Source organism: Thermobia domestica, chromosome 9 (genome assembly GCF_964235325.1).
Source record: "Thermobia domestica chromosome 9, izTheDome1.hap1.1, whole genome shotgun sequence".
Taxonomy (NCBI): Eukaryota; Metazoa; Arthropoda; class Insecta; order Zygentoma; family Lepismatidae; genus Thermobia; species Thermobia domestica.
Genome location: NC_137462.1, coordinates 150,032,273 through 150,046,461, shown reverse-complemented (window position 1 = coordinate 150,046,461; position 14,189 = coordinate 150,032,273). Strand labels below are relative to the sequence as shown.

The 14,189-nt window shown below is 38.7% G+C and overlaps 1 protein-coding gene across 4 annotated transcripts in view; it reads right to left on the bottom strand.

Annotated features, from left to right (window-relative positions):
* Positions 1–7,933, bottom strand: part of LOC145695102 (heat shock protein 68-like) — a 124,869-nt gene extending 116,936 nt beyond the window's left edge. For 3 of the 4 annotated variants that reach the window (XR_014133111.1, XR_014133112.1, XM_081772002.1), the window contains exon 1: positions 7,752–7,933. Coding sequence is in view for 1 of the 4 variants with exons in the window: in XM_081772001.1 (XP_081628127.1) it covers positions 7,469–7,717 (249 nt within the window). In the remaining 3 variants the exon portion in view is untranslated. Of the gene's footprint in view, positions 1–7,468 lie in introns of all 4 variants that reach the window. The other variant, XM_081772001.1, reaches the window with a different exon arrangement.
* Positions 7,934–14,189: the final 6,256 nt, after the last annotated feature.

Below are 14,189 nucleotides of genomic sequence, written 5' to 3'. Positions count from 1 at the left end.
TTCAAAGACCTTTATAAAGTTCTGAATGCACTGAATGAAAAAAAAAAAAAAGCCCTAGCTTGAGATAATTGAAGTAAAATATGCAATTTTATATTTTTAAAAATACTTTCTATGCTCGCCGAGAGACGTTATTCCTCATACGTTGACGGGTTTAAAGCCACCGGTGCCGGTGCTACAAGTAACTATGTAGGCCTAAATACATTAGTAAAACTATTAGTATTATTTCTTACCATTAATGGTAACACAAGTTTTCTTCAGCAATATTTGGTTTCCAACAACAACAGTTTAGTTCAGTCATTTGTTGCTATTCTTCAAATAGGCATTCTGTAGAATACCAGCAATAACGTAAAAATTCTTGAGAAATTTAAGAAACTTAATATACCCCTACTTAGAGTTCCGAAGACTACGTAACTCTTACTATTGCAAGTGCTGAATTCAAACGCCGTACTAATGGAAGTTTCGGTGTATAGTAAAGAAATCTGCATTTTCGGGGGAAAAAAAAGTCGTGAAAAAAGTGCTCGGGAAATTCCCGTAATTGAACGTACAAAGCATCGGAAGTGAATACTTCAACAATAAAACTATTTATTTTACGCTAGAAGACATTTAATTTTATATAAGACATTTTGAAACAATAACTTCATAAAATATGAATTGTGTCTTTATTAATTGTTTTAAATTAATTTTCGTCTTGCAAGAAGTGCTCGGGAAATTCCCTTAATTGAACGCACAAAGTATCGGAAGTGAACTTCAACAATAAAACCATTTATTATACGTTGGAAAATATTTATTTTATATTAAGACACTTTGAAATATTTTTTGTTTTAAATTAATGTAGGCTATTTGGTATTCATACTTGGCGAACGTCACTGAGACTCCTGGGATGACTCGACTACGTTTGTTCGTTTGTCTGTACCGCACACACTAAAGGATACAGCTTTCGGTCTTTTAGGTTTAAATTTTCGGGATACAAACACGAGACACTTTAAAATTTCCTATATAGATTTTGGCAGCACATCAACGTAAAATTTCAAAATGGCGGCCATTTTTTTTAAATAGCGGGTATTTATGCTACAAAGCAAAACTTTCGGACTTTTAAATTGAAATTTTCAGAGTAGAAGGACGAGACATACTAAATTAGCTGTAGGCCCTATATGTTTTGGCGGCGATCCAACGTAAAATTTCAAAATGACGGCCATTTTTCAAAATAGCGGGTATCCACGCTAAAGGGTGCAATTTTCGGACTTTTAAGTTGAAGTTTTCAGACTAGAAGCACGAGACATTTTAAATTTGCTGTAGATATAGATTTTCGCGGCGATCCAATGTAAAATTTCGAAATGGCGGCCATTTTCTCAAAACAGCAGTGAATAGAAAATTGTTGCAAGTTGTGACAATAACAATCTTGAAATGTAAATCACATTTCAACACTTTTACTCCAAAGACATTGAAATATTTCGAAAGAACACAATTGAACCCGAAAAAACCATATGGGCCCAGGTGGGTTAGAGTTTTTCAGAAATACCCGGGTTTTTTCAAACCCTGTTAGAGAAAAAAATGGAATGAAATCTTTAAGTAAAACGATCCTGTTAGAGAAATTTTCATTAAACGATATTTTTGTTTGCCTCTAAATCGAACAAAGTGATTTCACCCTATGTTTGTAATATCGGTATTTTAAGTTAAGTATTCAAAAATTTGTAGCGTTCTTTATAGATGTTTCGTATTCACCCAAGTTGAATACAAATATTTTCATCAGACATTTCTCGTTCGATTGAAATTGAGTAAAATCGTTGATAATTTCACCAATGTGTTTAAAATACCCTATTCTTCTCTTCTTCTTCTCAAACACAGTACTACAATAATATTTTCGTGTATTAATTAGACATTTTGAGAAATAAGCTGCAGGGATGCAAATAAGCAAGAAAATTTTACTAGCCCAAGAAAAAAGTTACTAACCCACATCCCACAATAGAAATCATTTACTTACTTTCGATATTTAAATAGTGATATTAAAAACTCACCCGCACTGATGAACCACTCGCCCCAGGCGAGTGGTTAATTGCATTCCTGCCAAAGTTACCCCAATCATAAAAAGTCTTGCATGGCATCAAAGGAATGGAACTGTAATCATCAGTGGCGTATTTACGATTTTGTTTCGGGGGGAGGGGCTTTGACTAAAAATGTGAAAATTCTGAAGATATTTCATATATTTTACTATAGTAAGTAAGATTTCGGGAAGGGGGGCTTAAGCCCGGAAGCCCCCTCCTAAATACGCCACTGATAATCATCATTCTTAGTCACACTGAGTGTTTACTTCGTTCTAAAAAAAAAAGCCAAAGTATTGCATTTTACCAGGAGAAATGTCATTAATTTACCTCCCTATTAGAATGAGAAATTTGAAATTAAAAAAAAAAATGGGCCAAAGTATACCCAGTTTACGGCACCGTTCTTAAACTTCTTAAACCACCGCTGCACTGTCCGCGTAGTCACGACACCCTCACCAAAGGCCTGGCATATCTTCTGCCCCACTGCAGCGAAGTTTGACTCTAATTTGAACTCGTATAGCATACACGCTCCGTGGAGGTTCCATGTTCATTCTGTCCTTACGCAACTGAATTGCCACAACCAGGTAGTGTTGGATATACCCACACCAACGACTGATCTTCGCCTTACCTACATTCAGGGTGCGAATTACCGGGGGGGGGATGAGGGGGATTTTCCCCCTCAATCACATTTTGTTCCCCCCCAAAGAAGTCAGCTGAAGTATCCCCACCGGGGATGCTCGCTTTCCCCCTCAAACTATGCTTAGTATAACTCCAAATTTCACTGATTTTTGTTATTTCTTGTAAATTTAATCTTCTGGCTGTATTTCGAAATGATCGATGTAAACTGTTCAGTTTTGGTCATTTCTACTTACCACCTAATTACCCACTATTTTCAACGTTGTTTAGTAGAACTATATTATTATGACTACGGTTGTTACTTGCAACTGTACCTTCGTACCCTTCAGTTCGTCATCGTTTGTGAATTTGAATGTACTAATTTCGTATAACAAAGCTACATATAGATTTATAAATGTTATTAGCGGTTGGCCAAGAAGAAGTAAACATATAGCTTCTTCTACCATACTTGGCGAAGTTTGGATATGTCATACCTGGTATTCATCCTCTATATTTGTATCGATTATCATCTTATTTTAATTTTTGTTATAACATGTTATTTCATTTTCCAGTGTACTCTTTCTTAGCACATTGTCTTCATTCCCTAGTAGGTTGTGTGTATGCAACTCAAAAGTTGCATTTAATTTGTGATAATTAGCATAATAATCACTGCTTTTACAGTTTACGGAAATAAACTTTTGAAACTGTACTCAAAATCTGAGATATAGGTATTCTCTCGTAAGTATATGTTAACGTACACGCTGAGAAATACGCTCCTAGTGAGCAGACATATTAATGAAGGTGATTTTTAGGTGAATAAGCGAATAATTCAAGATTTGTTTCAGCATTTGTTAATACGACTGGTTCTCCGTGTCATTGTCCGTGTCTGTATAAGCATTTGAACTGAAGCGTTTTTTTTTTTTAATTAACCCTTCATTTTTCCATCTTTTCGCTGTACAGTTTGCTGTTCACGCAATTAATGTTGTCTGAAAAACTTCAGTGTAATGTTTTACTTTATTTGAATAACGTAGCCCATAGTGAATCAACCCATCTTCAACCTAACAGTAAAGTAATTTTTAAGTGTTGACTTCCTGTGCCCATCACGGAATCGATATTTGGAGAAAAAAAGTCGTGATGAGCACAGCTTTAGCGGGAAGTAGAAGCACAAGCTCGAAATTTGAATTGAGAGATTTTAAATATTTGGCCTTCGATTTGACCTTGATGTGAGAAATCGGGACCAGCAACAATCCATTTCTTATTTGATAGGCTAATATCTAGATTTTCTTAAAAAAAAAAAAAAAAAAAAAAAAAAAATGTCCGGTTTAACTGATAATTATAGTGGTTTTCACAAGACTGAAGTAGGTTTCTTTTCGCAACCTGTAGATATTAATGCAACGTGGAAGCTTTCAATATGAGTGGAAAAATTAACATATGCTTGTGATCATGGCTATCCTCGAGGCGAATTATTAACTGAATAAACCTTAGAGCGCTACGGGGACAAGAGTGAGTACAACATTAAAACATGTTCAGAAAGGTTTAGTGGGGTGTGTGTATGTCAGACAATATATATGTGCATAGTTATTGTCGTTAGATTTATTAAATTAATAAATCTCTTATTTATTCCAGATGTCACACACACACACACACACATATATATATATATATATATATATATATATATATATATATATATATATATATATATATATATATATATATATATATATATATAATATATGGGGGGTAAGGCATTTATTGTCTCATTTTGAAATTTGAACCTTCAGACTATGTCCTTTGGCCTAATTTTATCCCCCCCAATATAGATTATCTAATTCGCACACTGCCTACATTCGCATTGAACTCATGGTGTGAGGGAGAGCCAATGGAACACAGACCTCTATAAAAAGCGACAGAATTTTGTTGGTTACCTTTAAATATGGTTACCGCAATGCAGCCGAGCCGATTTGTTTCTCCAAGTCACTTTTTTATACAGGGTACTACTAGGCCTAATCATGGCTGTCCGTAGAGCCAGTGGAGTACAGAATTTCATCACGGAAGATTCAAGAACTTAAATATATAGCTTCAGATCACATGCCTTTTTTGTATACATATCTTAATATGGTATATTTTTTTTCCATTTATGTGGAAAGGACGGGTTAAAACTTGCAAACTCCCCCTTTATATACGCCACTACGCAAAATTATATTTCAGTACGAACTAAATTAATGTCCGATAGCAAAACAGTTTTATCTCTTGTTAAGAAGAGCAATGAAAAAATTTGTTCCAACAGGAATTCCAAACGCATTTTCTTATACTTTATCTATACTGAACGCGCATTTGTAGAACCTACAGAACAACCTCAACATTCGAAAACATCAGTTGGTAACAAACATTCAGCGGCGGCTCGTGGAAAAGTCATATCGATAAAAATTAAAAATTTTTCTCTTCAAACCAGAAGACACACACACACACACACACATATTATTTTTGTATGAATGGTGGAAGATTATTACAACAGACTACGGACAACAGCAGTTGCTCATAATGGCGTCTACGAACTCAGTGACGCCATTTCTGCCCATTGAAATTGAAGAAAACCTCTTTACTCTTTTTTGTTGTTGCGAGCGGTCACGGGTTTGATTCCCACTGGGGATCAAATTCTGTTGAATACATTGGTATCATGTGAAAGCAAGGTTCAAATACCCTTTGATTTTAAGAAACTTGTGTTTTTTTTTTAAATGAATACCTACTAAAATACTGTTTTAAAAAAATGAAACCATTATATCCATGAATAATCCCCCCCCCCCCCGACGCGAAAACCTAAAATGATGCTACTGGTTAGATACCTTGTTGCAGTTCGGAGATAATTGAAAATAGCGGTATTAAATCTGGTCTATAAATGCATAAACAAGGGCAATGAGAGCCGATCTCCCATGAAAATTATTCAACCAAGAGCTGTCAAATTGATCATAACTCTTAGTAGGTTGTAAATCCAACGATTGTTGAAGGTTTGATAACGTTTTTCTTTTTCTTTCTTGAATAATCTTCATATTGACATGAGATATTACATAAACAATGAATACACAACCGAAATTTTAATGAGCAGTGTCTGTCATGATCCCCTTGTGGCAGAGATCTGCACGGGCTCGGGCCGAGTCCGCGGGCCGTAAATTTTTAAATATACAATCATATTTCTCGGTCCTTTTCGGGCCTAATTTTGTAAATATACTATTAACGATATTTATTAGACCGTTTTTTTTTTTTTTTTTGAGAACTTTTAAAACAAAACTTCAAAATTAATCCTCAAATTGCTGTAAATAAAAACGCAATTTTGCGTTGATTATTAAATTTCTCTAATTCGGGCTTATTTGATTATCGTACGAGTTTGGGCCTAAATGCTAAAAACACATTGCTGACTCGGACCTCACATTACAAATTCATGGGCCGGGCTGAAATTCCAGCCCGTGCAGATCTCTACCTTGTGGAACTTACGGAAATAACTCGAACCGCAGGATCATGACAGAGAATCTATCTTCCAGAAAATTTAGTCCAGGGGTGGTAAAATCACAATAAGGGGACCACGACCGGATTAACCCATCTGAAGGCCAGGGGCTAGAGGAAAAATTTTCGTCCCCTACTGACTTCGCCTAATACTTTTCTGCAAAGTACAGTAGGAAAGTTAAGGGAATATGTTTCATATTTTTGGTCATATTTTATTTTATGGTGATTGTATTTTATGATTCATTTTAGATAGCCAGTTGAGATTTTGACCAGAGTAGATGCCCATGTATACACGGAGGCCCGGGGCTACTGCCCCTCTACGCCCCACCTTAATCCGTCCCTGAAGGGGGCTTCGTCGTCACAATTTGCTAAAGAATGTAACCTGCACAAAACTGACGTGTCGTAGCAACTTAATTAGCCCTATCTTAGACCCGGGAAGGGAGTATACGTGGAAGAAGCATTGACCATGAGGCAGGCGCACGTAGAAATCTTCTTTTCACTTGCGCGGCACGTGACCCATCTGAAGTAAAAGTTAACGTTCTACGTAACAGCAAAAAAGTGCGGCAAAACAAAGCGTTTTACGTCTCACACTTATGCCGTAGGGTAAGGTAACGTTAATGAAAATTAATGATTGTGAAAAGAATGGGTGGAATGAGAACGTGAGAACCATGAGAAGCAGTCATGACGTTGCCTACAAAGAATTTGCATGACCGGATCGAACCAGAGACCCACCGCATTCGAAATTAGTGCTCGAACCACTAAGCAACCGTGGCCTTCCTTTTAATAGGTTATACTGCCTTATTTAAAATTAACCCTGGTATTAATCACATACGCGCCATGCTGCCCTATTTTTAGTAAGGTAGCCTATTATAAGCTCCCACAAACGGACTCAAGAAACTGGCAGCACAGTACAAATGCTACTTCCAAGTTCTAACTGAATGTGGTTCTTTAAGCATTATTATTTTGGCTGCTTAGTTTCAGCACCTAGCATACATGACACAGGAACTACAACCCTAACGTGGAATCTGAACTACATAAGCTCCCACCGGGAATCAAACCTATGTCTACCACGCAGTGCAAATACTATTTAACACGAAGTAATTTTTGAGCACATTCCGTAACAGTTAACTTCAACGCAGAATTTGGCGAAGGCTGATACATAATGACCCACTTTTAGTGTTGTTATGTCCCTTCTAATGGGCATTCTGCCGCCAATGCAATTTCCCTGTATTCTAAGTGCCAACGTATTGCCATAATGATAAATAATAAACTGCATAATAATAATAATGATAAATAAGAATGGTTATTCTTACCTGATTCTTAGCAGCGTCTCCAATAAGTCTTTCAAAATTTGTAAAGGCAACATAGCTAGGTGTTGTCCTGTTTCCTTGATCATTAGCAATAACTTCTACTTTGCCAAGTCGCCAGGCTGCAACACATGAATATGTCGTGCCCAAATCTATTCCAATCGCCGGAGCTTTCGGAGACATTCCTTGTATAAATTCTTTATCAAGCAAGCAAATAGTAAGAATCACACAACACTTAATGATACAAAAACGCATGTACTAATACTGCACTACTAAATTATCAACTCACCCATTCTCATTTGAAACATCACGTTTGCTTTCCACGCGCTGAGGTTTATATACATCAGCTGATTCCGTAATCATTGAGGAACTTACTCGAACATTCCTTCCTTACTTTCCCATACACGTGAGTCTCCCCCAAACACAACAAAGGTTGTTTACGTTTGAGAGCTGCATTGGCATTGAAGGAATTCCATTAGAGATTGTGAGATGGTTTCTGATTGGCTACTTGATGGGGTGAGGAGTTACGTCAGTGACATGCGCGAATGAACCAGTGTCTCGTGGAAAATCCTCGTTTCTGCTAGCTGTTTGTAGATGATCCCTGTGTGTGTCTCTCGTAAAAATAATACCAATACAAATGTTATGCGGGATGTTTTTGTACTCAATTTTTTTTTAGTTGAAAAGAGAACATAAACGACTACTTAAAATAGATTGGGTCGTTATTTAAAGACATGAATGAAGCAGTGGCGTAACTACATTTTATGACCCCTTCGCAGGAGAAAAAAATTAATCCCGCCGCTTTAACTTTTTTTTTTTTTTTTTTTTTTTTAAGTGATAGATAACACAAATAACCATATTTCCCGTATATGTGAAGAATGAGTTGAATGAATTCAACTACTAGGCCTAAATATTCATAAATGGAAACCATTTTGTTTTACATGTAATTTATTCAATAAGCTTCAGAATGGAAGATGGACTTTCCTTTTTGCAGTCAGTAACATCAGTCTTCATAGAATAGCAGGAATTAATTTGAATGACTTCCTTCTTACTTTCCTGTCAGCAACATCCTTTACTAACTCCTGTACATCATTTTTTCAGTATCGTCCGCATTTATTGAGAGCAAAATAGATTACTTAATCTATTTTGGCCCATTGTGCTTCTCAGATACTTTTCTATTAATTTCAATTTTGAGAACGACCTCTCTGCAGAACTGACAGAGGCAGGAAGCGTCAAAAACAACAAATACGCGGTAATATGTTCTGAAAAGCTATAGCTATCTAATATATATCTCGCTAATAACATATCTCGCAATTAAAAGCCTTGTTAGGTCAAACAGAATTCTGAACACTTATGTCAGATTTCAACTCTTTCACAAAGCAAATTACTTCCATCGGAAACGAAGAATCATTATCACAACTGTAAGTTGTTTAAAGTATATGTGCCCTTCTGAGAATTTCATCCTCAGTGATATAAATTATATTGGCAGGAAACAAAAACAAAAAATTAGGATACTGTATCACGCAAAGATGTAAAACGACAATGTAACTGTGAAGTTAATATGCCGAATATTAATATAGATGTTAATTCTAAAGTTTGATTCACTATCCCTGAGACGACTATCTTCACAACTCATCCCGAACTGGTTCAATACTTCCCGCCGAAGGAAAATACGAGCCTATAGAAGCCTACCGGACCGACTTTCACTCCTTTTTGTTCGCGATGTTTGATCTAAACGTCGAGCTTCCCAAAAAATAGCCAAGAAAAGGGAAGGGTGGAAAAACGTTGCTGACTAATACAAAACTGAAAACTATGTTGATTCGACTATTAGGAGACTAGGGTGAAGGATCCCCTTGGAAGTGTCGGACCCCCCTTCCCCGCGTTGCGGGGTTTCGCGCCATAGTAGTTACGCCTCTGGAATGAACTAAAGGGTCTAGGTCAAAACCCCCACAGCCAAAACCCCCACACTCAAGAAATGTCAAAACGCCCACACGATCGGTCATAACTCCCACACAAATGGACAAATCCCCCAAACGCACGAACGGTCAAAACCCCCACACTCAAGAAATGTCAAAACGCCCACACGATCGGTCATAACCCCCACATAAATAGACAAATCCCCCAAACGCACGAACGGTCAAAACCCCCACAGCCAAAACCCCCGCACTCAAGAAATGTCAAAACGCCCACACGATCGGTCAAAACTCCCACACAAATGGACAAAACTCCCACACAAATTGACAAAACTCCCACACATAGCGACGGTCACAATCTCCACATAAATGGACAAAACCCCCACACAAATGGACAAAACACCCACACAATCGGACAAATCCCCCACACTCTGAAAATATCGTGATTGCACGTCTTTGTTGCGGCTCTTTACGACGCCCACTTTAGTGTTTCTGTCATTACAAAACAGTGCAAGAAGAATAGTTGCAACATCGGTTTAAGTGGAATAAAAAATGTTATTAAAAAGCACAAGGGCAAGACATACAACCAGGATCATTTCAGAGTGTGGGAGATTTGACCGATTGTGTGGGAGTTTTGTCCATTTGTGTGGGGGGTTTTGTCCATTTATGTGGGAATTGTGACCGTTGCTATGTGTGGCTGTTTTGTCCATTTGTGTGGGAGTTATGACCGTTGCAGGTTATGACCGATTACCAGTGTGGGAGTTTTGGCTGTGGGGGTTATGACCGTTCGTGTATTTGGGAGATTTGTCCATTTGTGTGGGGGTTATGACCGATCGTGTGGGCGTTTTGACATTTCTTGAGTGTGGGTGTTTTGGCTGTGGGGGTTTTGACCGGTTCCCGAACTAAACAATGAGTAGCGCAGGACTGTAAATCATACCCCATCTCTAGTGGAGGAGGGCGCGGTGGCTCAGTGGTACAGCGTTCACCTCTGGGGCTTGGGGTCCCGGGTTCGATCCCAGCCCGTGCCAAGTGAACTTTGTGGTGGACGAACACCGTGCTCGTGGGTTTTCTCGGGGCTCTCCCGTTTCCTCCCACTTTCTTCATTCCACCTTTCACTCATCTCTCAAAATCACCATCTCCTTTAGCCTAACCGGCATAATCGTGGGACGTAAAACAAAGATTTCATTTCATTTTTTCCATCTCTAGTGCGAAGAATCCCTGTTTCTTAATCTCTCTATCTTTCTGTTTTTTTATGAAATAGTAGGGCCATTTCAGATTTTGCCAGGAGGAGGACTGGTCAGACATAAAGAATTTTCCGCTTCTTATTAGTATATAATCCAGTGGCGTATTTAGGATTTTGTTTCAAGGAGGGCTATGCACAATACGTGAATAAGCACTTACATTTTCCTTTTGGGTGCCGACAAATTATAATGAAGTTATGTATATATCGAATTTATTTCAGGGGGTTTGAACTCTATAGCCAGCCCCCTAAATACGCCAATGATATAATTATTATAACCTATATGTTCCTGGGACTCAGTGTGGGTTCAATTGCCCCCTGCATGCCCCTGTTATGAAATAAAATTTCTACTTTTACGTGTATGGATTTTGGGCTAAAGGATTAAATTTGATTATTTAGTTTAACGTGCCTTTCAGCAGCGAGGCTATATGAGAAGTGAACCTACAGCTTCACGGGCGATGCGAACCACATGAGCTACCGCCGGGAATGAAACCCCGAGTCTTTCACGCCTTAGGCTAAAGTAGGGATGGCAACATTTTTTTCGAAAAATGAATTTTTCGAAAACGAAAAATTTATCGAAAAAACGGAAATAGTTTTCGAGAAACGGAAATCGAAAAATAGAAAACGAAAATTTTCCGAAAAACGGCAAAGGAAAAGATCTTCCGAAAAACGGATAATTTTCGTAAAACAAAACAAACTAAATTCATTTCATTTGTTAGACTTCCAAACTACAGTATACAATGCATAGCAGGGTTAAAAGTGGATCTGAAAAGGTAGGGAGACGCAAAACGTCACGCCGTCCCCCTTGCCTATCTTTGCCCATTGTACTTTTTTAATATGTGGGGGAACGCCAAAGATATTTTCTGGAAGTGGGGAGACGGCGTCCCCCCGCGTTCCCTCGAACTTTTACCCCTTGTGCATAAGTATAGGAAATCTTATAAAACGGCTATGTTCTTATCTATCTATCCATCTGTTTGTCTGTCGCAGAGATGTTCACCCTCGCGAGGGTGGCCCTCTCGAGGGCATCCTCACCCTCAAGTTCCCTCGCCCACAGTGACGCGACGGCGAGGGAGCGCGAGGGCGAGGACAAGTTTTGGCCGCGAGGGCGAGGGTGCGCGAGGGCGAGGACAAGCTTCGATGGCGAGGGTGAGGGTGCGCGAGGGCGAGGACAAGTTTCGGCAGCGAGGGTGAGGATGTGCGAGGGCGAGGACAAGCTTCGACGAAGAGGGTGAGGGTGAACGAGGGTGAGGGCCAAGTGTTACTGCGGGAGCGAGGGTGCACGATGACTAGAGACAACTTCCTTCAGGAGAACGAGGGCACGCGAGGGAGGAGGACAAGCTTCCTTAAAAGCAACTGTTTTGGAGTTTGCTGTTTGACCTCTTTTGGAGAGAGGCAAAATTTAAAATATCTGCCATGTCCCCTAGATGAAAAGTTAGTGTCATAGCAAGGTTATACATTAATCGTATTTTTCCTTTCAATTAATTGCAGTAGACAATTTCTCGTGTGTACGTACATAATTATTAAAAATAATAATGCAAATAAGAATAATATTTGATTTTTCCCATGAAAGTTTCCGGGTAGAAATAGCGCTACATTAAGAAGCAAGTGTGCCTCATTGTTGCCCTCCCTGTGTTGGAGACGTTTTAGATAAGAAGTGTCTACTACACTGTCATATTTAAGGAGTGTTGGTAGACAGACAGACAGTCACTCACGTCATTCAGCAGTAAATGACAAGAGCGCTGATATCTGAACAAACACAATCAATGAGAGAACCATCAGAATGCAGTAGATCAGATGGAGAAAGACTTGATGGAATGGCTTTGGTTCATAGATGGCCATTTTGCTCTGGACTCTCTCGGACTCGGGCTCATTTTTTTCAACTGGGCTCTCGCTCATTTATTCCTTTGGGAATCGTGCTCGGGCTCACTTCCCTCAGTTGGACTCGCGCTGAATTATTTCATTGGCGCTCGGGGTAGCGCTTAATTATTGAACCCGAGAACAGTTGAGCGCGAATGCCGAGCTAGCGAGCGTTGGGCTCGTGAGTTTGGATGCCCATGAAATGGGCTGATTAATAGCATACATCCTCCTCCAATGTCCACAACTGATGAAGTTGTTACAATTAATCGGAATTTTTAACTTTTCATAGTTTTGTGACAGCCCAAACTATTATCTGAATCGATATTTGTTAAAATAATGTCAGTCGCTATTGTATCAATTTTCATTGTTTCCGCTTTTATAATCTACGTGGGTAGAGCTATCATTTAGTTACAAAATAAATAAATATGTTTTTTCTTGTCCTTAAATAGAAATATCTGACACGTTAATACTGAAATTTTGTTAAAAGAGCTGCTTTAACAAAATAAATTTAATAAGTTCCACAAGACATAAGTTGTTTATGCAGCCGAAATTTGCAACTGTTGACTGATTGCCGTTTAGCGTTCTCTTTCGTCGGCGAGGCTATATGAGAAGTGGACCTATAGGTTTAACGCGGAATTCGATCCACTGTCGTTCAATGTTCTCCCAGAATTGTCCCAGGACCCCATGCACCAAAGGTTCGCGTGCAAGCCAGTGAGATAGGGTTTGTATGTTGTGTTGTTCAATGATTTATATTAGGAATAAAATACGTTACAGGATGATATACTGATTATAAATATTATAGTGCAAGTATTGAATGATTGTGTGGTAAAAGAAGAAATATAAATTTGGACAAATTAAAAAAAATGCCTGAAAAAACTGTAGGATATATGAAACATATAAAACTTAGGGAAAAGCCACTTCAGCAAAACGAGCAGGATTTTGTTGGGGGTAAACAGTTTAATCATATTATTATTAATTTCGCACAAATGTGCCACACATCATAGCATGAGCGGCGATTAGGGGGGCAAAGGGGGATAGTTACCCCCGCTCTTTTGAAATGACCCATTAATGTCGCTATATAGTTTCATTTGGAAATATAAAGTTTTTGTATGTATTAAGGTTCATAGAATGAAAATGAGTGTTCTGAAGTATTTTATTTGTTTGCTGACGGAGTTTCAAAATTAAACTCTTTAGATCTTTCCCTTTGAATTTGTTCAAATTCCTCAGTTACGCTACATACATCAGGGATGGCCAACGTGTTGACTGTCAAATTCTGACAGATAGTCCGCGGCAATCACTCTACCGCCACTCATCAAACCTTGAATTCACCCTCACACTCATGAGAGCCGCCCTTGTGTGGCTGAATACTTATGCTTGCATCGTAGTTCAAGGAACATTTTGAAGTAAAGGCATTGGTTACTGTTGATAAATGATGTAAACGTCACTATCGACCGAGATCTCCATTGTAACAGTTGTTCCATTTTAGGTGTTCCACAGTAAGCTATACGATGATATGTTTAGTTTCCTTTCTTTAGGACGTATGTTAAGCAAGGGCGGATCCAGGACGGACTTCTGGTGGGGGTGTTGGGTTGTAATACTGCTACTTAGAGCTACTTTTAAGAGCTCCAAACTCTGGGATGCGTTTTATTTGTATATATAAAATAAAGAAGTTTCCTCTTCTGGGGGGGAGCGTCGCCCCCCCTGGATCCGCCACTGACGA